Source organism: Diadema setosum, chromosome 10, assembly GCF_964275005.1.
Source record: "Diadema setosum chromosome 10, eeDiaSeto1, whole genome shotgun sequence".
NCBI lineage: Eukaryota > Metazoa > Echinodermata > Echinoidea > Diadematoida > Diadematidae > Diadema > Diadema setosum.
In genome coordinates this window covers 6,332,608-6,359,149 of record NC_092694.1, presented here as the reverse complement: position 1 = coordinate 6,359,149, position 26,542 = coordinate 6,332,608, and the positions used below count along the sequence as shown (strand labels likewise).

The following is a 26,542-nucleotide window of genomic DNA, read 5'->3' as shown; positions in this document are numbered from 1 at the left end:
TTTGACTTGCATAAACAAAGATATAAAAGGAAATTAATGATATAATATACTGTATGCATGTCTATGCAGCGGGGATTACAACAACAATTGTAGTTAAGAAGCGATTATGCAGAGGGCCGCCATTGTAAACATAGCTTGAAAAGATGGCCGGCCCGAGGAAAAGGTAGGGACGTACTAGATTCGTAACAGTACAAATTCTGCTGCGAAGATAGCAGGGGAAAATAAACTCTATGTGTGATGGTGGTGAATGTGCGTGCAAGTGCTTGAAAGTGCACAAGGGCAGATAGGCTGGAATTTAGAATAATAGAAATGGTTTGCTGGAAGAGGGAACGATATGCGATGTTGCTATCGGGAGACCAACATTAGTCATATGAATTATTTGTTTTTAGTTCGTATTTGAAGTATACTGTAATAAAATGTGCTTCTTTAAGTTTGCTTTGAATGAAAACAAGGAGGCAAACTGTTTCAACTCCTCACGAAGAGTGTTCCATGTATCCGGACCGTGATGTCTGATCGACTTTTGAGCAAGTTAAAGCTTTGGATTACTTAAATGAAAATCTTGGGAACGACGGGTTGGGTATGAGTGAATATGGTCATTGGTTACTAAGACATTATGAAAAAATGGTAATAAATTTCGAGTGTGTTTATACATAAATATGGCAGGTAGATATAAATGTATTTCATGGGCCTCTAGAGTTTTTAAGCGATAAAATATGGGATCAGTGTGAGCCAAGAAATTTGAGTGTGTGCATATACGAAGATTATTCACATAATACGTTTTATGACATATGACATTATAGTAACGTTTATGATTATTTCATAGATGTTTGTACTTGTCATAAACTCAATCGATTCAACAGTGCGACTAAACAGAATCTACCAGTGACACTCATAAAACCCAATTAAACTAGTTTATTGGAGATTAAAAAAAAAATAAAAAACGAGCTCTATCCAATGCCATAACCGACGTTTGTCAAAACAGTTTGTTTTTAAAGAAAGTTCGAACTATATCATGTCCACCAATTCTAAATGAATGAAGAAAAGTAGCGTTCAAGTAGAACGACTTCTGCATTTCTGTATGCTGCATTTAAAGGCCTAGTGTTAGAGCCATATCACATGTACCTTTTCCCCGCATAGTACGTCTATAAGCTTTAGTGCTGTGGAGACTTGGATCAGTGAGTCTCTACCCACCCCCCTGCTTGGATAAAGTTTGTAAAGGGGTCATTCACGTCCTCCTCGACGACGTGATTTACAAGCGCTTAGTGAAAGAACACCTGAAGGAGAGTTTTATACGGTGTTTTGTTGAAGCATGAATTTGAGTACCCTGTATACTCAAATTCAGTGCACCCGTACATAGGAATACATAGGGTGTCACCACTTTGGGCCCCCATCACTTTTGTTGTTTGTTTTTTATTTTTGTTTTTGTTTTTGTTTTTGTTTTCTGCTTGTCAGCTGAAGAAACCCGAAAGTGGCACCAGAGAAGTTGCGCTGAAGGCTTTTCTTTTTTCTTGTTAACTCATGAGACCCGGAAGTGCCCCCCACTTTTGAAAACGTGGCGCTGGCCACTTATATAGCAAACATTCGTCTTCACTGATCATTATCTCCTGACCATGTTTACGTTGTTAGAGGATTTCTTGTTATGTGGTGGCAACGTATAATATAAAAATGTATGTATGTCCCAGTATTATTTGTATGTATTAAGCATGAAGAGATAATTTATGTCGTCAGATATTACGGCCTTCGTAATGAAATACCTGTGTGCACTCGTCCTGTCCGCCTGTCTCCTGGGCGTGTTCGGAGCCTTCGAGGAGGAATGGACGGCTTGGAAGCTGAAGTACGGCAAGATATACGCTGACGACTTTGAGGAGTCGAAGAGATCTTCGATCTGGCGAGAGAACCTCGAGTTCATCACCAAGCACAACGTCCGATACGACCTCGGCGAATTCACGTACAAGCTTGGCATCAACGAATACTCTGACTTGGTGAGCTAGGGCCCCTTCAGTATTCAGTTCTGTCGCTTTTGATCGAATGTGAACACTTTGTGTAAAAGTCACGATTATTATATAATTAACCTACACCAGATGCTCGAATGCAACTTTAAAGACAAGAATTTTTATTGAACTTTTCTACAAATATTTTGGACTTATAACAAAAACTTCAAAATTTCCTTGAATTCACGGTATCGCCAATACCTAGGTGCCGTGCGCAGAGCAGCATTTAGATGAATTATGGGTTAGCTCAAGGGGGCAAACTTGTCCCGGTTTTGGCTGCATATGCACTCCGGTATCCAGAGGTATTTTTTGATGAAGATTTCTTCACTTTCTATCATTTGACCAGCACATTGAAGCATTGCAATAGTGATCCATTACCTACTACTTTTTGACAGATCAAGTAGTTCGAATAATTTTTGTACTGAAAATATCAGCCCTTGAGCGTTTCAAAACCTATACCTGCCCAGAAGACGTGAGTTGGTCTTTTTCTTTTATCACAGCATATTGTTAACACTCACATTATACCCCCGAAAAATTCAAACAATTGCTGTTGTATTTGTTTCTGATAACATTTTGATTCAGTTTAATATTGTCAAAAACAGTGCTCTCCTCAGTAGTGGGGATGCTGTTGGTTTTCGAGTTTTCCGATCTTCGAGCAATGCGAGGACAGACTGCATTTTTAAACCAGCAATAACTGGTCAACAGAAGCAGGCCAGATTGTTTAGTGCCATGGACATTTCCGCCGAAACATTGTCATTGAAATCACTGAACAAATGGTGGAATCAAAGATCCCTGTGACAATAAACATTAAAATTCATGCAAATCAAGCCCCTGAAATTCCGTGTCTATGACCTTATCGTGTCAGTGTGGTGAAGGGAAAAAAAAACAACAACAACAACTCACTAACTCACTAAACTTGGGTCGTTTTGACACATTTCCCTTTTGGCATTATCCATGGCATTTTGAAGTACTGCGCCTTTGCAAGCTCGTTCCATGGCATTTGCTCCTGCAGCAATGCTGCGATAATACATGCACGCTAAGCCAAACAACCCACAAACATAACACTAACCCTTATCCTTATCCTCACATCAATCTAAACTTAAGGGGTGCTGTTCGTTATTCCGAAGGTTCGATATTCCGAAGGTTCGTTATTCCGAAGGTTCGTTAATCCGAAACACACAAATTCCCTATAACTAGAGGTTCGTTAATCCGAAAATGAAAAAGGGTTCGTTAATCCGAACATTTGTGGCGTTATTCCGAAGGTTCGTTACTCCGAAGATTTGTTAATCCGAAAATGAAATTCGGAAAAACGAACCTCTCGGAATAACTAATCTTCGGACTGAAGAGCCTTCGGAATAACAAACCTTCGGAATAACGAGCTGTAACCAAACTTAAAGCCCTATGACAACCCTAACCCTAACCTTGGGGGAAACAAGACGAGAGCAATTGTCGCAGGAGCAAAATATGTCGTGTCACCATGTAAGCTATGATCAACACAAGTGGGGTAATATTTCACAGAATATTTGATAATACGTATTTCTGTCGATAACAAACATGCGTCAAATGTTACTGAGATTAGAGAGAAATAGTCGAATAAACTCAGATTTGTCAACTTTTTTTGGCGATGTGTATTCATATTTTCTTTTCTCCTCTCAGAGGTGATTGACACATGACTATAAACAACGACGTGTATTATATATTTGCTGACGTGGACTTTACGGCCTACCCATAGGCCCTACGTGTATGACAACGCTACTAATATTCTTGATAGCATGCTATTTCAAGCTTAACGACATCAAAAACAAGAACCAAAGCATTATTTGATACTATGACCACTTCACTGCTTTAATTGCATGTGTGCTTAGATCATTTCAGATATCACAACGATTGCTTTGACCAAGATGTCCATTTTGACAAGCAAGTTTTTAGCATTTGCTTTATAGACCGGGGGCCCAGAGCATTTATTCAGCTGAAAAGGGTCACACTTTTTGATGGTCTCATCATGTAAGGATGTGGCCAAGGGTCAATAAAATGAATTGCTGGCAAGTCACATCCTGTACCGTAAGCCTAGGGACCACAAAAAGGGACCCCGAACGATTGATTTATTCAGCCAAAGGGGGTCACGGACAAAAGTTGGTGGATATTGTTCCTTTGGGTGTACTTATCATCAAAACAGCAATGCCAGCTATTTTATCCTGTACGGGGCCCCAGACAGTAGCCCCAAAGGGCCCCAGAAATATGGTGTTATTCAGCTGAAAAGGGTCACGGCTAATTTCTTTTGCAATGGAAGTAGTTCCCATCAGAGATATCCAAAACACCAATGCCAGCTATTTTATCCCGTACGGGGCCCTAGACAGTAGCCCCAAAGGGCCCCACCCCCCATAGGCCTACGTATAAACACACACAAACATTGATTTTATTCAATTAAAAAGAGTCAGGGCTAATTTCTTTTGCAATGGAAGGAGTACCAATCAGAGATATCCAAAACACCGAAGCCAGCTATTTTATTCTGCACGGGGCCCCAGACAGTAGCCCCAAAGTGCCCCACCCCCTATAAGCCCTACGTACAAACACACACACACACACACACATTGACTTTATTTAGCTGATAAGAGTAACGGCTAATTTCATTTGCAATGGAAGTAGTACCCATCAGAGACATACAAAACACCAAATCCAGTTATTTTGTCCTGTACGGGGCCCTAGACAGTAGCCCCAAAGTGCCCCCCCCCCCCAACACACATACTCACACAATAGTTTCATTCACCTGAAAAAGGGTCACGGCTAATTTCTTTTGCAATGGAATTAGTACCCATAAGAGAAATCCAAAATACCAAAGCCAGTTATTTTATCCTGCATGGGGCCCCAGACAGTAGCCCCAAATTGCCCCCTTACCCCCTCCCCTCCCCCCCCCCCCCCCCCACACACACACATTGATTTTATTCTGCTGAAAAGGGTCACGGCTACTTGCTTTTGCAATCGGAAGTAGTACTCATCAGAGATATCCAAAAATCACTAAAGCCAGTTATTTCTTCCTGTACGGCCGGGCCCCAGACAGTAGCCCCAAAGTGCCCCCTTACACACACACACACACACACACACACACACACACACACACACACACACACACACACACACACACACATATATTGGTTTCATTCAGCCGAAAAGGGTCACGGCTAATTTCTTTTGCAATGGAAGTAAAATACCAAAGTCAGATATATCTTATCCTGCACAGGGTCCCGTACAGTAGCTCCAAAGTGTTTTGCTTTATTATCTTTATTGTGTGCATCTCTTCTTCTTAAATATGCGCTCTCTTCGTCTTCATTTTCGCGACAACGACAACGCGTCCTCCTCATCATCATCAGTTTTGCTGTTCTGGCAAACATTTTCCAGCGTATCGGCTACGTTCGATTTTAGAGCGGCGAGAGCGGAAGACGTGCATAATTGAGTCTGGGAAAGCGTAGGAACAGCGTAGCTAAAGCGGCCAACAGCGTTATCGAAGCAGGAATGAAGCGTCGTAGGAACAGGCCTTGATTTTATACGAGAGTAGAGAACTTAGTGAGAGCGTCGTTAAAGGGGGAAGGTCGTGCTTTGATCAAGAAAGCGGCGCAGCAGCGGGACCATGTCGTCGGTGTCTAGTTTAGACTATATTTCCCGTTCTTGTGCCGCTGTTACTACGGTCAGAAAAACCTGGAATTGTTACGCTCATCCCGCGGTATTTACACTGTCACTGCCCTCTCCCCGTTTGAGCTACGATTCAAAATAGGTCAATCTTGATGGGGAGATGAGGAAGAAATTTTGAACCAGTTCAAAATTTCTTCCCGATCTGTAAAATTGCCAGATCCAACCCCATCACCCAAACGCTGCTGCTACGATGCTCCCGGTCTCCGTACACTTTTGCCGCTCTCTCCCGATCTGACAGATTGAATAGATCGGGATGCAGATCTTGATAGTGGAATTACATGTGGGGACACTTTAGGAACACTCCGTGGGGCCCCGTACAGCTACATAACTGGTTTCGGTGTTTTTGATACCTCCTTGAGTACTACTTCCATTGCAAAAGAAATTATAGCAATGATTCTTTTCACTTAGAATAAAATAATGCGGGAGCACTTTCCAGCTACTGGCTGGGGGCCCCTTAACTGGATGGGTTTGTGTTTTACGTATCTCAGCTGTTAATTCCACTGCCAAGGAAAATAGGCATACATGACTGTTTTCACCTAAAAACAATTAATTCATATGGGGTGGGAATACCTTTGGGCTATACCTGTCAAGGGCCCTGCATCCGGGCCAATATCGCACCTCTTTTAATCGAATTCTTTAATGTTGAATTAAATTTAGCAAAAATTTCGCCTAGATGACATGGTAGTTCAATGTCATATTAATCTCTTCATTCAAATTTATTTTGAAACATTCACATTAACTCTAACCTTATTCTAAATAACACTTTTTCAACTGAAATCCATATATAAGACAAGTACCATTCCACTATCCGTTCATTCATATATTCATAATGATATAGTCACGTGATTACATGCCGCGCTCGTTCATTCAAATTGATTTCTGGCCATCTAATTTAACATGTTCTGCAGTCAATTAAACAGATATGTTCATGCTTGGCCTCTTTCCTTATTTTCTTTCGTCGTAGTTATTGTTTTGTAAGCATCATAGCATTTCATGTTTTCGTATTCGTTTAAGAGACTTTGACACCATTTTTTAACGTGCTTTTTGAATCCAAAGAAGTAAGAAGCCACAAATTATCTGGCCGTTACGAGCGCTTTATTACGAGTGGTCGGCCAGTTATTCAAGAAGTCAAGGTTATGATCCTCAAATGATTGTTTTTTTTTAAATAATTCTTTCTATGTCTTCTAGAGATATACGTCTGTATATATTGTGCTGTCATGACTATAAAAAATGAAGTTAAGCTGCATTACTGGTACACGTATAGGCCTATAATGACATGTATATGAAAGAGAAGGAGCGTTACCAGTCTGGTTACAGAACAACCAAATCCAGTTATACTAGATAAGAAATATGACACTTTTACTGCCTTATAACAGTAATTTATAGATGAAACGAAAACACACATAGAAAGACATGTTAAAAAGATCTGAAACAAAGAAATAGCATGATTTGAATTTGAATGAACACGTTTGGAATTTGACTGTCTTTCGCGAAATTTAATGACTGAAATAGACTTTTCGGCAAGTCAAGGCGAATTCGAATGAACGTAGGGTACCAGCCAATTTGAATACCCATTTTACGAATTCGAACCTTCTATCAAAATTGATGAACCAACAAAAGTGCGAAATTGGCTGGGAAAACCTAACTGGCTTTGATGTTTTGGGTATGATGTAAACTAAGGCCTACTTCGATTGTAAAAGAAAAACAACTATGACTCTTTTCAGCTAAATGATGTCATAATAATTATGTGGGGGAGGGGCACTTTATGGCTACTGTAACCTGGGCCCAGTACAAGATGAAATGACTGGTTTTCGTAATATGGTCATCTTGGTTGTGCACTATACAGAAGTATGCTTCCTTTGCAAATTTCTTGAGTGTTTTGCTACTGTAACCTATGGGACCCCGTATACAGGATAAGATGACTTGCTTTAGTGTTTGTGATATCTCTGTTCAGTAGGCCCTGATATTAACGTTACAAAAGAATTTGTAAGACCATTTTCAGCGGATTCACAGTACATGTATAATGGATGGGACACTGTGGAGCTACTGTCTAGGGCTCTGTGCAGGATGAAATAACTAGCCTTGGTGTGTTGAATATCTCTGATAGGTACTTCTTCCAGTGTAAAAGAAATTACCCATGTTTGGGGCTATACTGTGCGGGGCCCCATACAGGATAAAATAACTGGCTTTGGTATTTTGGATAATATTTTGGATATCTCTGATGGGTACTACTTCCATTGCAAAAGAAATTAGCCGTGACCATTTTCAGCTGAATGAAACTAGTGTGTGTGTGCGTGTGTGTGTGTGAGGGTGTGTGTGTGTGTGTATGTGTGTGTATGTGGAGAGGGGGGGGGGCACTTTGGGGCTACTGTCTGGGGCCCCGTTCAGGATAAAATAACTGGCTTTGGTGCTTTGGATATCTTTGATGGGAATACTTCCATTGCAAAAGAAATAAGCCGTGACCCATTTTGGCTGAATGAAACTAATGTGTGTGTGTGTGTGTGTGTGTGTGTGTGTGTGTGTGTGTGTGTGTGTATGAGTGTGTGTGTGTGTGAGTGTGTGTGTGTGTGTGTGTGTGTGTGTGTGTGTGTGTGTGTGTGTGTGTGCGTGCGTGTGTGTGTGTGTGTGTGTGTGGGGTGCACTTCGGGGCTACTGTCTGGGACCCCGTACAGGATAAAATAACTGGCTTTAGTATTTTGGATATCTCTGATGAGTATGCCTACTACCAATTGCAAAAGAAAGTAGCCATGACCCTTTTCAGCTGAACAAAATCAATGTGTGTGTGGGGGGGGGAGCAATTTGGGGCTACTGACTGGAGCCCCGTGCAGGATAAAATAGCTGGCTTTGGTATTTTGGATATCTCTGATGGGTACTACTTCCATTGCAAAAGAAATTAGCCGTGACTCTTTTCAGCTGAATGAAACTAGTGTGGGTGTGTGTGTCGGGGGGGGGGGGGGGAGCTCCTTTGGGGTTATTGTCCGGGGCCCCGTACTGGATAACATAGCTGACTTTGGTGTTTTTGATATCTCTGATGGGTAATCCTTCCATTGCAAATGAAATTAGCCGTGACTCTTCTCAGCTGCACGAATGAAATCAATGTTTGTGTGTGTTTGTACGTATGGCCTATGGGGGGTGGGGCACTTTGGGGCTACTGTCTGGGGCCCCGTACAGGATAAAATAGCTGGTATTGGTGTTTTGAATATCTCTGATGGGAACTACTTCAATTGCAAAAGAAATTAGCCCTGACTCTTTTCAACTGAATAAAATCAATGTTTGTGTGTGTTTGTACGTAGGCCTATGGGGGGTGGGGCCCTTTGGGGCTACTGTCTAGGGCCCCGTACAGGATAAAATAGCTGGCATTGGTGTTTTGGATATCTCTGATGAACGACTTCCATTGCAAAAGAAATTAGCCGTGACCCTTTTCAGCTGAATAACACCATATTTCTGGGGCCCTTTGGGGCTACTGTCTGGGGCCCCGTACAGGATAAAATAGCTGGCATTGCTGTTTTGATGATAAGTACACCCAAAGGAACAATATCCACCAACTTTTGTCCGTGACCCCCTTTGGCTGAATAAATCCATTTTTCGGGGTCCCTTTTTGTGGTCCCTAGGCTTACGGTACAGGATGTGACTTGCCAGCAATGCATTTTATTGACCCTTGGACACATCCCTATATGATGAGACCATTAAAAAGTGTGACCCTTTTCAGCTGAATAAATCTTCTGGGCCCCCGGTCTATTACTTGTCCTCACATAATAATGATGAATATTGTGTAACAATTTTATCAACACATGGTGCCGCAGCTGTTTACCATAAACGTGTTCATGTTTTCACAGCAAAATAACGAATTTGTGGGACTGATGACTGGATACCGACGTAACATTTCCAGCAAGGCAACATCTGGTTCCGTTTTTCTGGCCCCAGAGAATGTTCACATTCCAGACTCCGTTGATTGGCGCACTAAAGGTTACGTCACAGCCGTGAAGAACCAGGCAAGTTTTAGAGGCTTGTGTGTTGATGTAGGCCTATCATGTCTATTTATTGTCTATTTGTGTACGCGGCTGAATTGTTTTTTCATGTCTCAGCCATTCCCAAACGGATTTTTATCAAATACACTTTGATTCCCTCGTAGAATGGCATGCTCTGTACTCTTTCGTAAGTGGTCTCTTGGTATCTCGCTCAAGGTTAAATACCTAATCCTTATCTCCACCAATACTAATACCATCCCTTTAATCTTTGCTCATTACTTTGTCCTTGGATAAAATGTTTATTTCCCATACCTCTCTTCACCTGGGTGTTCAAAAAATGCAATGGAAAGGTACTCGTGGTTATAACGACAGGGCCATACCTAGTTGGAGAGCATCGCTTGAAATGCAAAGGCTCACCCCAATAGCATGCCTATAGTAACATAATTATGATCATGTTCAAAGAATATTGGAATCATTTGTTCTGAGGTCTGTATCTTGCTGATTCTCTTTCTCTTCTTCTCTGTCTTCCTCTGTCTCCCACCCCTTCTCTCTCTATCCATTTATCCATCTATCTCCTTATCAACGAGAATACAAATTGTACTAGAAAAGCATTCGGAGAGAGCAGACCTCCGCCAAGCGGCTCATTTCTACCCATACGCGCATGCCGAAGATCGCCCAATTTCCCAATATTGAAGCCTTTTGTTTTACGTCATCAGTTTCAAGCTACCGTAAAGTGGCGCCTCGCCCGAGCAGAGCATGCGCTTTTATGCAAACCTCAAGCACGCGCAGCTCAAGCTCACGATTTCATTGACCCTGACAGAAATTTTGGAAAATCCTTCAAAAATCCATAAAAATTCCCGTATCACTATCAAAATGTAATTATCTGCTCCTCGTGTCATCATCAACTTTTACCTGCAAGTTTCGTTTAAGTCCGTTCACAGCTTTTCGCGCTGTTGTGCAAACAGACAAACCAACCAACCAACCAACCCTGATGATAACATAACTTCCTCCCTTGGCGGAGGTAATCAGAGCTCAAAAAAGAAGAAGAAGAATTGCTCTGGTTAGGGGTGATAGTGAAATGTCTCATTGCAATTTAAGTTGCCCGTCGAAAATCGAAAGTTGCTACTACAAAATAGGCCTTTATCAACGTGGTGAACAGAACACCAGGCCTATTACACACAACTAGAATCCACTGAGAAGGACAATGCACAGGACAACAATAATCAATCGCCATAATTATCAAGTGTCAAAGAAATTCAGGAACAGTGGTCTAATATAAAGCACAAAGGGCTGCAATGTGGCAACAGATGTCAGTTATCAACAAACCATTTCAGTAGACCATTTTTTCCACATTGGTGCTTGTGAATTACAAAAGAAAAGATATGAGTTTGGTCATTGACCGTGGTAATCAGTGATGGCCTCCACCACAAAGGATTATAACAATGAACAGCTTTTCATGTTAATTCCCTTCCAGCAACATTGTGGGTCCTGTTGGGCATTTAGTGCCACCGGGTCCCTGGAGGGGCAACACTTCAAGAAGACTGGTAAGCTGGTCAGTCTCAGCGAGCAGAACCTAGTGGACTGTTCTGACCCCGAGGGCAACCACGGGTGCAATGGTGGTTTGCCGGACTGGGCCTTTCAATACGTTATCGATAGCAATGGTATCGACACCGAGGAGAGTTACCCGTACGAGGGCCAGGTGAGCGCTACTCAGGGAGGTAAGGGGGGGGGGGGGGGGAAGGGGGTGTCAGGGGTTTCCCCGGAAACATAAAAAAAAAATGAAAGGGGCGTGTGCGTCCCCCTTGAATTTTTGTTAAAGAAACCATCTTTGTTTGTGAGGCCATTGTAGTTGCCCCATTGCGCTGAAGCTTGAAACCCGGAAGTGGCACCAAAACAAAAAGAGAAACAAAAAACTCTCACAGAGGAGCCTTTCACTTTTTTTTTTTTTTTTTTTTTTTTGCTTGTCAGCTGATTAAGCCCGGAAGTGTCACCATTTTAATTTGTCACCAATGTTTAAAATAAATAAACTGAACATAAACTTGAACTTTTAAGGTCAATTTTTTTTCTTATTCTGAACGCTCCAATTAAAATTGTAGTTACGGGTCTGCTACCATTCATATTTGCAAGTTCCTCTATCCTTCATCCCCTCTCTTAAAAATGGGCCAGAATAGTAAAAAAAAAAAAAAAAAGACTTTCTTGTGTGTTCGTTTGTTGTTGTTGTTTTTTTTTTTGGGGGGGTCTGATTTTATCGAAACTGTTTTTGATCAGTTTGTTCCGTTTTCTCTGTCCATTATTGAATATGGAGTGGATATTAACTTTGCAACAATTCTGAAAAAAAAAATTAACTCTCAAATTGGAACGTCATCAGTTTCAAGCTACCGTAACGTGGCGCCTCGCCCGAGCAGAGCATGCGCTTTTATGCAAACCTCAAGCACGCGCAGCTCAAGCTCACGATTTCATTGACCCTGACAGAAATTTTGGAAAATCCTTCAAAAATCCATAAAAATTCCCGTATCACTATCAAAATGTAATTATCTGCTCCTCGTGTCATCATCAACTTTTACCTGCAAGTTTCGTTTAAGTCCGTTCACAGCTTTTCGCGCTGTTGTGCAAACAGACAAACCAACCAACCAACCCTGATGATAACATAACTTCCTCCCTTGGCGGAGGTAATCAGAGCTCAAAAAAGAAGAAGAAGAATTGCTCTGGTTAGGGGTGATAGTGAAATGTCTCATTGCAATTTAAGTTGCCCGTCGAAAATCGAAAGTTGCTACTACAAAATAGGCCTTTATCAACGTGGTGAACAGAACACCAAAAATGAAAAGGGGTTTTTGATCAGTTTGTTCCGTTTTCTCTGTCCATTATTGAATATGGAGTGGATATTAACTTTGCAACAATTCTGAAAAAAAAAATTAACTCTCAAATTGGAACAAACTTCTTGTTTTTGTTTTGTTTTGTTTTTTCCCAACGCCTGCATTCTCCTTACAATAGGATGGTCCATGCCGCTTCAACAAGTCGGGCGTGGGTGCGACTTGTACTGGCTACACAAAAATTGCATCTGGTAATGAGAGCGCACTGAAGGAGGCTGTCGCTACGGTGGGACCCATCTCAGTTGCCATTGATGCCAGTCATGACTCTTTCCGGCATTACGAATCAGGTGCGGTTCCCTCCGCATGATAATCTGCCCCAGTAACATCAATTTGGTCGTAAACCTGTGATATCAAATTTTAGTGCAGTCTATTCTAACAGAATAGTACCACAGACAGTATGTTAACTTGTAAAAAGAGAGGTGGCAGTGAAGGAAAAGAGTTATAAGCCATGTAAGCTTTGCACGAAAGGATACATATTCTCCAGAACGAATCCCATCCAGAGCCTTGAGTTCCAATTTCTATGTTCCGGCATACTCAAGCAAAACACAAAATAAGTTCGAGCTGATTTAGCTAAAACACGCATTTCCCATAGACACATGCCCGAGTATACTCGGGACTCGTCTTCAACGGGTTAAGAAAAAGACTACAAGAACGTGGTCTGTCTGGAAATTTAAAGAATATGTGTATATAGGCGGACGTCCATTTACCAAGACAGTCACTGTCTTGGTACACTGTGTACACAAGGCATATCGAACATTTGTGTATGTCTTATTTGTGTATGTCTTATGTATGTGTATGTCTTATGTACATTTGTGTATGTCTTATGTATGTGTACATTTGTGTATGTACATTTATTTATGTACATTTGTGTATGTCTTATGTACATTTGTGTATGTACATTTGTGTATGTGTATGTCTTATGTACATTTGTGTATGTCTTATGTATGTGTATGTCTTATGTACATTTGTGTATGTCTTATTTGTGTATGTCTTATGTATGTGTATGTCTTATGTACATTTGTGTATGTCTTATTTGTGTATGTCTTATGTATGTGTATGTCTTATGTACACTGTGTACATAAGGCATATCGAACATTTTAATATCAGAAGATGACAAGATACAACTGAAATGTCTGAACGTTGTCAATGTTCGTCATACCATCGTCGCTGGTGGCGCATGTAGCATGAAACTAGATGAAGCCAGTGCATAGTCCCCTTCAGGTACTAGGTGCGGAAAGATCTTTATTTGTTTGTTTGTTTGTTTTTATTTCCGAAACAATAAATTCATATGCAGACAAACAGTGTTAAATATGATATAATTGAAACCTGAATCAAGGTTGAAGTATCAAAATACAATGAAAACAAATTGACTTGTGACAATGATGATAACATGTAACGGGGGATAGCCCATTTCAGATCTACCAACATGATAGATCTGTTCTTTCATGGGGTCCAAGATTATAAACCTTTATAACATGTCTTTAATTCATACCAAACATAATATCTACAATGATATCACAAAGCAAACAGTCAAAACACCCCCCCCCCCATTCGTCTTAAATCTCTGATGGTATATAGGGTAATATACATGTAAATTCGAGTACATACATAAAACATGTATTCATCGATTCATTTTGAATATTCTACTAATTAACGGTTCAAAAACTACATACACATTTTTTTTTATTTCTTTGTTGAAATCAGTAAGGCTGCTGGACTGTCTAATAGACAAAGGCAGATCATTGTATAATTTACTACCACGATCTTTCGTATATAGGAAAAGTAGGTCGTGGCGAAGATGTAAACTAGAATGACAGTGACGAATGCTGTAAAAGCATTTGGGGAAAAAACACAGAAATTTAGAATGATCTGAGCTAACCTTGTTCTCATGACGATAGGCATTTACAACGAACCCAACTGCAGTTCATTGATGCTAAGACATGCCGTGCTCGCCGTTGGCTACTCCTCTGACAAGGGCGACGACTATTGGATTGTCAAGAACAGGTGACGTCACTTTTTATACCATACCCCTCGATATCTCTTTTAGTATCTGTACACAGAAATTTAGTTTTCTGACAGTGTAGGTTATTGTACTGGTAATATCCCCATGAAATATAAGAGTGCAACGCTACTGTCATACAGAGATATAGCAATGTATAGAGAGACATAGAGCAATCTCTAAAATGCCAGAAATGATACACGCGCCTTGATCTAAGAGTCAAATCGTGTTAGTCGTCTGGCGTTATCGACTGCATTCGATTGCGTAGTTCGATAATTTTCTGTACGATCAGTGCACTACGATACTCTCAAAACACGCAAACCAAACGCACGCAAACCAAACGCACGCAAAATGTCCTCGTACGCAGCCAGACCAGTTAGGCAGCCGCGGCAGAATCTACTCATGCGGATGCATATGGCTCGATGAGGCGATACCGATAGACAGTATTCGATATAGCTGTGTGCAGACGGAGTCGAACGAAAGAAACGTGCACACACCGATGGTCTACGGGTGGCTACTATTTTCAGATCTGGCTACTATTGCAGCGTGCACTAGTGCGTGCTGATTTATGAAGATTAATATTTCACAGTTTTGAGCATTTTTTGTGATGGGATAGAATTTTCTCTAGAGTTCTTAGGACATGCTCTCACACCTCTCAAATTTAAATTCTAGGGGAGAGTACTGGTTGAGGTGGGGATTCATGTTTTGAACATTCCTAAGTGAGACAATGAGAAACCTCTTAAGAAATATGAAAGAGCATGTAATTTTAAGAAGGATTCAATGTTTGTTTGATGAAAATTGGTTTTCAAATGGCTGAGATATTCAAAAAAGTTATAATAATAAAAGGCGACAGACCACGCCTTTTATTAGGATCTCTTTGTTTCACCTTGTTTTTGGATATCTCAGCCATTTCAAAACCGATTTTCATCAAATAAACTTTTGATACCCCTTAGAATTGCATGCTCTTTTACATCTCATAGAGTGGTTTCTGAATATCTCCCAAAACATTAAAAGCTAAATCCTCACCTCAACCACAACTGTACACACCCTTTTAAGGGCTGAATTATTAATACTGCCTCTTCATTATGGACAATCAATAATACAATTTTCTCTGCTGGTGGAAAGTAGCGCTGTTCTGAAAATTACTACATTATTAACTACATGATGAAGTTATAGCATGTATTGTGCACTTGTACGTTTTCAGTCAGCAAAGAAAAGGGAAATGCTTTGATCAAGAGCACATTGTTCATTCTCCCTCCTATTCAAATGGATGATAGTTTTGGTTGAGATGGGGATTCAGGTTTTAACTTTTTGCGAAATGCGAGATAAGAAACTACTTATGGGAAATATAGAGCATACATTCTAAGAGGAATTCAAAACTTATTTTATGATAATTGGTTTTGAAATGGCAGAGATATGTAAAAAAAAAAAATAGAGAGGTCCTAATAAAAGATGGGTATCACGAACACTTTGTTCTACTTTTTTTTGATATCTCAGCCACTTAAAACCCGAATTTCATCGAATAAACTTTGAATTCTCCTTCATTGAATGCTCTTTAAAATTTCATAAGTGATTTCTATTTATCTCGCAAAAAAGGGTGTTTTATGTTGTTGTTGTTTATTTTTACCTGCAACTCAACAAGATACCTTTCTTTAGGTTCCATTATCTTGCTCTATTTCAAATGATAAGCAAATATAATCCTGAAGTTCGTACCACTTACATATTAAGCAATGTGTGGTGTTTGTGTGTGTGTGTGTTTGTGTTGTTGTGTTGCTGTTGTTGTTTTTTTGCTTATCATTGCATACTTCAGAAATCTGAAACAAATCTTGAAATTGAATTCAAAACGAAATCGAAATTGCAACTGAGCTTTCGTATGAGACTTCTAGTCATCAGGGAGCACAGTGGTATGGTGATTATTTTTCCTGCATCTCCTAACAGTAAATTCTAGGTCCAAAATTTCCCGATGAGGTTACCTTTGGACAAGATTTATTTATCATTAGTTCATTATCCCTAGTGACCATTTCCACTCAGCCGCATAGAAATGTGTGTCTTGCAGTTCTGGAGAAAAAAAAAAGAAGTGATTGCTGAGCCCTCCATGCCAGTGGATCAGTAGAAACGCTGGTATTTTATAAAAGCTTTACAGTTTATCTATTCATTATGTTTTCTTCATTTCAGCTGGGGCACAAGCTGGGGAATGGACGGTTACATCTGGATGTCAAGGAACAAGCACAACCAGTGTGGTATAGCCACCGAAGCCGTCTACCCCCTTGTGTAAAAAAGAATGAAAGGCCCTCCGTCTCGCCTCCGTGATGAATGCCGATAAAGATGACTTTTCCAACTTTTTGATATGTCTCATTTTACCGTGATTGACTAGGGGGAAGCGCATGGCTTGAAAGATTGTAGATGGAGAGGATTTGAAATGAGAGTGAGAACTGTCAATTTTATCCATGTTAAACTGTCACTTGCACACACAAACACTTCTATTTACCGGTAGTTAGTGGTGCTGCGCTTTCATTGTCTTTAAAACACGTAGTCACTGTTTTTTGAAAGGAATACGTGGTCGGTATACAACGTGCAAATCAAGAGTTTTATCGGTAGGTTAATTTGTGTTATAGTATATTCGTCTATGATGGGGCTTCATCCACGTCAAGCTCTACTTATGATGACGGTCCCCCGATGTACTGATTTCTCTTTTGTTTGTTTGTTCAATTCATATGTTATACAGAAGATGATGTTACGAAATTGACAATGGTTTATTCTCGTATTGATTTTTGTCTTTTACTCTCCTTTCTTTTTTTGTTGCATGCATGCTCTGTTTCATGCACTTTATTTCAATTTGCTAATTTAAACCACTATTTGGAGAAGAAAAAATGCAGAAATAAAACCAAACTCATACAAACCAAACCAAAGCGCATCCCATTGGCAAAAAGCAGACTGTAATCCTCACATACTATACGCAATCGATATCTTGGTAAAAAAAAAAAATGTCGTTATCATCTTACGTTTTTACCTTTGTATCCACCAATCAGAAATTTCTTCAGTAGGTTTCTATGGTCAGAAGAACTCGGAAAGAACAATTCAGTGCTGTAAAGCGTATTTTTGTGTTTATATTTGTTTTTGTAACATATGCAATTTGTATCTCATGCAATTTTAATACTTCACGAGGTTTTAAATAATTGTTGTTTAGTCTGTTCAACTCACATTGTCTTGTTGACACTTCTGTCACAAAACAAAAATGGTATGTTCTTGTCGAAAAAATGGAAATAAACTTAAACTGGAACTGGAACTTTCAGAAATAGCTCGATGTGAAGTTTTTCAATGAATAAAGGATACAGTTGTATAAGTATAAACGCATCAGACATATTTATAACTACATGCATGCTTGATCGCTGATTTTGTAGGGCAATTCTTCGTAACTGTTATTACGTGTACCAGCATCTTCACTGGAAAAAGATAATACATGTATTCAGTACATAGCCTACATCACATGTGTATGCTTCTGAAACTCGTTACGTCAGCGATTAATGATTCAATCCTCCACTAAAAAGTAACTCCTCGTTAATTAATGTGATAGTAAAGTAAGAACAACAACCTGTTCTTGTTTGTGTGTGTGTGTATAGTATATAAGATATGTATAAGATACATGACATTGATTTATATATAGATTTGATCCCGATTTAACATTCAGATATGATTTGCTATGATTCCATTTATCATGACCGAGAAATTCGGAAAGAGTGATAAAAAGGAAAAACAATAGAATCGGGGAAGTCACGTCATCGCATGTAGCGCCCATTATTCACCAACTACGAACGACATCCACCTTCTCACACTTGTATCATCATTACACTAAAAAATCTCGCATTCTTTTAAAATAGCTAACGATCGGGGCTCCTCGAAGACAGTCCTCCGTTCAGACGGTGATCATTGTCGCACGGTCGATTTTGTCGACGAAATGATTAATCATAGTTGACAATAGAAATATCCTACTGCAATTCAAGGTGATACATGAAGAACATTACTACGGTGATCCACTAGCGAAAATTCTAATGAGAGTCCAAGTAAAGCGCTAAGCGCGTAGCTCTGCCTAGTGTTTCCCCTACGTCCGCATTAAGTCAATAAGTTGTGCAGACTTTTCGGAATCTGGGGGAGACTCTTAAGATCCCTATATAAGTCGAAACATAGGAACAAAAAACTCGTAAGAATACCTTTTTTTCCAACCTTATAATAACAAAATTCTGTAGGCCTTTATAAGTTATAAGAACATGAAGTGTAACGGTGAATATGGAAATGGCCTTCGATGTAATAGTGCCGAAATAGAAACTCTGTGTGATTGTGAAAATTTAACTTGGATTTTTGCTTTTCCCTGAACTTGAAATCTTTCTTATGAAAAAAAAAAACACACACACCAAAAAACAAACAAACAAACTAATTAACTAACGTGTGTCCTTTTGTTTCTGTACAACTGGCATATATATATATATATATATATATATATATGCCCCTACCACTTAGATTCCATCTAACTTCCATTGTCATGTATTTTAACCAAAAGAACTCTTCCCCGGGTCAAGACTAAATGTTCCTGAACTAATACTTAATCTTGCACTGTTTCACCGCTCGGACTTTGGGTTCAGCTGAACACCTCGCCCACAATTAAGTCCAATTCAATTCAGTTCAATTCCATATGTCATTTACTTCCATCGAACCAAAGCTGTAACAAAATACAAAGCATACATTTCTCAAGTAGTATCGTTAGGTTATTTTGTAAGAAAACAACTTGTAAGGATCATAAAGTATATATAGTAAGATATGCTAACTTTTATGCAACTGCGTAAAATGACCAAGAATAACAATGCACATTTTGAAAGGCTGATAGAAAGTAAGTATAACAATGGAAAGAATGTGGTCCACTAGAAAATAAATCTTATGTAACGTGAATCAAACACGTAATATGTAACTTAATATTATCTAGAGCTGATTCATGTATAATACAGACATCATCATTTATACAACATGTCATTTTGGGGTAAAAGAAAAATACAATTAAGACTATAATAACAGTGCTACCACCTACAGACACTACAGGAATTGAGCCATGTGTACCCAGAAAAGACAAACTGATTAGGAAATTGATGGCAATCTAGGTTCACGTCTACCTGATGATTCATATCAGGAGGTTGTTGTTTTTTTTGACAAATGAATGTTTACTTCAGAAAAGCAATTATGTTTCATTGTTTAAATAAAAGTTTCCACGACGATATCATCAATATCAATATCATTAAGACTAGTGCTAAGAGTCTGGTCTTGCCTTTTTATTTACAAAATGATAAAAACTTGAGCATGGACTAGAAGATTATTTGAACCATACTCCATTACAAATACTATCATAATCATCATTCCATGAACATTGTGAGGTAACTAGAACGGCACGTGGATGACACTGCTTCGAAGTAGTTGAGCGCATCTCAATAGTGTACTGCCATCTACTTCTCCGTGACTGTAAAGGATCCAGGCAAGACAGGCTCCTTAACTCAAAATGGCAGCTCCCTTGCGCGGCCGCCTCCACCTTGGACTCCTTCCATTTGTGCCTATAAAATCTCTTCGCTTTACATCACGTTTGCGCGGGGCCGTCACACTTTTATCACGTTGGTGATATCATCAATATTGCATGTTTGCTGTAATAAAGCGTGAATTAATCTCTTGATTTACTTAAGTTATGATGGCCCAACGTTTCAGATAATTCCTGTTTATTATCATTCTGGCAATATAAATGAATAATGATATTCAAACGTGCATATTGTCCCTAGTAAAGCGTATAATCCAAGAAACCCTGTGATATATTGTGTGCTAATTTTCACGGAAGCATTGGCACCGCTGTCGCCGAACAGAACTACCAGGAACATAGTTATGTTGGCACCTAAGTTCCTGTCTATTGTGTGCCTTTGCGGTAAGAACATAATACCTGACAAAATGCCTGAAGACAATCGTCGGTACAACGTCGTGATACACGTAGTTGACCTGACATTTGTTAAGTTAACTTACAGAAGATTACGGTGTTAATCGGAAGTTTAGCATTTGTATTTGTGCATCACAGGAGTCCAAATACAATAATACAGCGTTCTTCTGAATTGTTTACCTTTCATATCTCTTTCCTTTTGGAGGGGGGGGGAACACAAATTGTCATAACATACGAACAAATTCATCTCGATTGCCGTATTCCGGAAACTAATGCAAATGTCTGGAAAGATTCATGGTACGCTCTTTACTGTTAGGCGGCCTTTATCAGATCAAGTTCTTCCAAGTACAGTTTGTACTTACATGAATGGACATTGCGTTTTTACCCATGATGTCCATCTTAAAGGAGGTTTTCGCATGATCGATCTTACAAGCATTTGAACATCTATAGCTTCGTCATGCAGTGTACAGAGTTTGAGAATTTGCAGTGTTTGGAATGAGGAATAGGAATGTTTTCAAAATATATTACAAATCACAATGAACGAGGATGATGATGAAACAGTGTTCTCGATGAACCTCCTTAAATTATGTATAGTTATTGCCCTTCGAGACTTTCCTTACAAATAGGCCTAAATGAAATAAAAATCAATATAAAAATGATATAGAATTCAAGAAAGCTTCAGGAAGGTTTTCTTTCATTGTCATTTTTGTTAACCTTTGGTCATGACCATCAAATATAATAGGATCTTGAATGGAAACATTGAATTGTGTGATTAAAACCTATGATCTACTAGGATTTAGCAAAAGTGGATGGAGACAATTTTGCAAGAAAACTCTCTATGCCTTTTTTTCCTGCATTGCACGTCTTGCGAAGTCGTCACTTCGGTGGCCGGCAGCACGCAGAGCTTCACACGTTTGACAGTCTGGACTGAGTTTGCACACGCTGAAGTTCAACCGGTTCAGACAACTACAACGTCGACCGTCCCAGCGGCGATGCTGCGATCTTTCAACCTGACGACGTCACCAGAAGCGATAGCTTGTGTGAAACCCTGTACGTAGGGGGACTTCGAATCGATAGATTTTACAAAACAGGAATAGACAGAAAGTAGCGCTGAAAGGAAGTTAATATACAAATTAAAGAATAATCATAGTTATGATTGTTAATCATCACTGACGAGAATGGAAATTCGTATTCAGCAAAGAAGACATTATCATAGAAGTATGGGGGTAGGATAACTTTCCTGAGGTTTTTACCAACAATTTTACCCACTGCATTTGGAAATTTTGTTACTTTCGTATTTCGTAAAACAGGAAATACGTGTAAATGATATAACCTTATCCGTCTGTCGGTCTGTCGAATGAGTTCTTTGTTGCTAACAAGCTTGAAGGCACTGAATCAGTCAGGAATCAATAATGCTAACAAGTGGATAGTGTGGCACGTTAATCATAAGTTTCAGTTTTGCTAAAATGCTTCTTCTGTGTCTCAAGATCCTTGCCACCTTGGAGGAACACGGCCTGCAGACGACCGAGTTTACCGCTTCATTTGTACCTCTCCCTACACAGGAAGGTATTACCAGTGTGAGTTGAACAGCTGATCAGTTGACTAAAACGAACAACATGACAACAAGAACAATTATTAATCAGATGCAGGGGATTAACGAATTGTTTTTAGCAAAACACAACAACTCCCACATAGCAAACATAAATGATTTCCACCGTTTACTTTTCGAATATTATCATGGCACACTGCTCCTGCTAAGGGCATCATTTTGATTGTTTTGCTTTAATGATATGCATTTTTGAGACATCATTGTCATTTGAAGAAATGCTCTTAGTAAAACATGTAGAGAAAATGTGACAACTTATTTAATTTGTAAATCCTCCTCCTGATCAATTCTAACCTTCACTGATCTCGTGAGTTTAACTGTGCAAGAGAAGGGCAAATAATATTAGGGTAGGCCTAATTAGAGGCTAAAATCGTCACTATTACAATTTGTTCGTTTGTATCTTTTTTGAACAATACACTGATCCATAAGTACATGATGGATATACTGAACATTTCACTTTACTTGAATTTATATACTCGTTTGTGTAGGCTATTTTCCCATTATACTCTATTCTACACAAATATACTTTGCCTTGATAGTTTCTGATTAAAGCAATGGGAGGAAGTGACTCCAAGAATATAATTTTTGGATGCACGGGAGACCCAAAGGCAGTGATAGGTTTAATAAGAAGCTCCCAAGTTAGGCATTGTAGGCCTATACGCCCTATTTGTTTTACATTCAGGTACAACAATTTAAACAAAAGAGGAAGATGATATGACGAGAGGCAAGAAGTGGTGCGGTGGATGCGACGTTGTGGACGGACACTTTACAGTGACCGCTTGAAGCCGGTTGCAATGCCACAATTGCTTTGACGAAGCAGAATACAAATTATTGCTTTGTGATGTCCCAAATTTTATGATATACACTCCGCAAGATTATAGGTTTGTGAACGGTCACTTAATAGGGACTTTTCTATTTCACCTCGTGGACGTGGCCGTCGAGGAATTGACGTCATTTTAAGGAACTCCGCACGCTAAAGGTTCTCCAGCACGTCCAACGCCGGAATCGCTAAAATGTGTTCGAGGGATTTCACGGCCACAGCGGATTCATGACGTGATGACGTCATTGCGTGGCGCAACCAATCGCCAGCCCGCTGGCGTGTTTTTTTTAGACGGCACAGATTGGGGAAACTAAAAATTTATCGGGGACCCTATCCCTAAACCTAACCCTAATCCTAACCCTAACCATCAAACCCTAACCCTAACCCTAACCCTAACCATAACCCCAACCCTAACCCTAACCATAACCATAACCATAACCAAAAACCCTAACCCAACGTTTTTCCCATAGGTTTAACACGCGCCATGCCCCAATCTGTGCCGTCTTTTAAAAAAAACGCAGCCCGCTGGAGGCCTGGGAAGGGGGCCATGACGTCATAGCAGTACGGCGCCAACGGCGTGCACTGAAAATCGGGTTATAACACGGCGGACGTGAAGAATGGACTGCAGCCATTTAGAGCCGCTCTCGTACGAGACTGGCGGCCACGTCCACACAATCTAAAAGTGCTTAGCGACCGTACGAGGAGGCGCGCTATGTTAGAATTGCTTTGTGACATCATTCCACCAATAGTGCGCTCTTTGGAAAATGCCGTCATAAACAATGACGAGATTTTCAAGTTTTTGAAACAGTATACCCCGGAGTGTCAAGTAGGCCAACATTCTGAAATAGTTAAACGTACATACAACCAGGTGAAACTTTTTCACCCAGTCACTAGGGCATTATTTTTTTTAATCCAAAGTACAATGTATAAATGCAAAAAAAAAAAAAATAATAATAATCATTATGCTTCTATCATCATATTTGTACTCGTTTTGCAAGGTTCCTTGTCACTATCACTTAGCCATTGTTAATCATTGGCCTTTCTTCCATTTCATTCAATTACAAACAGTCTGCCAGGTTTTTACCTCTCGGGGACCAATGACCAGTAGAATGAATAATGCTCTTGCTCATGTACCCGGCACAGTACGTCGCTTGAGATTCAGTGTGATGGGACGATGCTTTGCTGTGATGATGGATGTTGCACGACGACTTATTCTTCGTGCTAGTAAGATTTTGTCCCCAATGAACCCTAGTCCAGGGGTCCGTTTCATGAAAGTCTGATGACAGCCTGGTATACCAGGTTCCTAAGATGAAGACAAGAGTGCCTGCTTTCGTGGCCTAAATTCATGTTTATTTGTGTTAAAATGCCCAGAAAAGTGGGTTTGATTTGTTTATTCTATCAGCATTTAGGATTTTGTTCTCCTTCTGTTTGAAAAATGCGTATTTCACAGTATTATTTACCTTTTTCCTGATTTAGTTTGCGCTTGTACTACTGTAAACTCGTACGAACTTGCACATAGCGATCAAGGCAGCTGAGCTCAGTTAGATTTCTGCGTTCGCTGACCCCAGTCACCCCATTCAGGCGCCTGGTTTTGTGTAGAACAAAGGATTCTGTGAGCTCATCAGCGCACGCTCTATTCATACCTCGGACCCGATCGATATTTCCATTGTTCACTAGCATATTAAATGTAGTTGACCGTGGAAAGGGGGATACAATGTACCGCTTGACTGCCTTCACACAGGTCTGCCCGTCTGCCCGTCTGCCTCTGTCGACGGGCGAAAAGAATCTCGTTTGGGGGCACTAAAGGCGCTCAGAGAATTGCGGAAGGAAGGGGCTACTTACATGCTGGTTACGGACGACATAAGGGGACCGCGAAGTACCTGCGTTACTACTGTGCGTTACCTGCGTGGGAGTTACCTGCGAGGTGCGGCCGCTACGATCGAGCCTCCTACTGGTGTTTTGCGTGGACCTTTCCCAGCAATTCCCGCGGCACTTACCCGGAACAGGTTTATAGCATGCTCAAGGGTCTGTCACATCTCTCCGGGCAAGCCTTGCTTGTGACTTGCGGGGACAATTTTTGATACCAGCAGGACTGGTACCCGCAGATGACACGCAACCGACAGCACCTGCACGTATCTCACCCCTTGTGGCCAGGAGGTGCAAGTCGCAAGTCCGATTTACCCGCAGCGAAGTTTTGAGCATTCTCAAAACTTCTTCCGGTGGAGTCGCGGGGATTGCCCGCAGATCGAGGTCCACGCAGAACACCAGTAGGAAGCCCGTAGCTGCCGCAAGTCACAGGCTCGTGGATCTGTTCCTATGCTTCGGACGCGCGCGTAATCTGCGGGCATTCTACGAGCATAATTCCGGTGTTTTACTGGCAAGGAATAGTGTCGATACTGAAAACATCCGTGTAGTTGGTCAGTTCTGTGGGAGTAGAACGAGTTATACGAGCAGCATGCTGCATGGGGGTCAGTTACTGCTTTTCTGCTGGTTAGTTGTAATCTTATACCAAATTTTTACAGAAAGGGACAACTGATGAAATATCTCTCATGGCAAGTATTTACACTGCTACCCACGCGTCTGCCATGACATAACATGCTCACTTCTTTGAACAGATTCATACCGTGATCTCATCAGCTTGTATATGGTCATCCGTTCAATGATTTCCGAATGTGAATAAGCTGTTATTAAGCTTGGTATTGTGTCAGCAAATATAGGTAGTCTTTTCAACCAATGTGTACCCTCTGACAAGTCGTTAATATCCATGCTTAGTTTCTAATGTGTGACTTTGCAGCAGTTTAATGAAGATAACTTTTTTTATTCCAATCATAGACGCACGTGTACAGCAAATTAATGTGCAGAGAGATGGGGGTGGATACGTATGGAAAATCAGCTTCTTGACAACTTTTAAGGATTTAAGGGAAATCAACCAAATTTTCATTCTGGACAGATAAGTACTGAATTCACTATTGAAATAAGAACACAAAATTTTGACAGGCCGTCAGTAGACGTTTTCACATCAGCTCGATGTTTCGAAATAGAGCGCTATTTTCTGACTTGGGGAATTAACCCGATCACGAAATAGCGCGCTATTTGATAATGTGAACACAAATTAGCACGCTAATTGTATCGCTCTGCTCGAGAAAATTTCTCGAGTCCAACTCGGGAAATTTCTGAAATAGCGGGATGGTAGCGCGCTATTTGATAATGTGAAAACGACTCGAGAAATTAGCGCGATGCATCCCATCATGCCTAGCGTGTGTGACCCGATCGATCGAGGCAAACTGCACACAAATCATGAAGAATTTTTGAGAGGGCACACACATTACTGATGCTGTTTGCACATACTCAGCTGTCGAATTAGCTCGACAAAAATTCGGGCTAATTCTCTTCGGGCTGATGTGAATAAGAAATGAAATAGCGCGCTAATTCGCAATCGCGAAAAATATCTCGAGCTTGGATTTTTATCGGACTGATGTGAAAACGCCTAGTATGGAATATGCCACAATGTGCGTTCTGATGTTAAAATCTCCCGTATTTTAAATGAATAAACCGAATCAGGCTGTGGAACTGACAATGACTGACGGAAATGTCTTACAACATGTGAATTCTGCCTAGGCATCTGCGTCTCACAATCGTCGG

At 40.3% G+C, this 26,542-nt stretch overlaps 1 protein-coding gene across 1 annotated transcript; it reads left to right on the top strand.

Annotated features, from left to right (window-relative positions):
* Nucleotides 1-1,745: 1,745 nt before the first annotated feature.
* Nucleotides 1,746-16,875, top strand: LOC140234532 (cathepsin L-like peptidase). Its single transcript, XM_072314573.1, has 6 exons — nt 1,746-1,982; nt 9,515-9,670; nt 11,121-11,345; nt 12,638-12,803; nt 14,415-14,520; nt 16,691-16,875. The coding sequence occupies exons 1-6, from the start codon at nt 1,746-1,748 to the stop codon at nt 16,788-16,790; spliced, it is 990 nt and encodes a 329-aa protein (XP_072170674.1). The 3' UTR covers nt 16,791-16,875.
* The last annotated feature ends 9,667 nt before the right edge of the window (nt 16,876-26,542 follow it).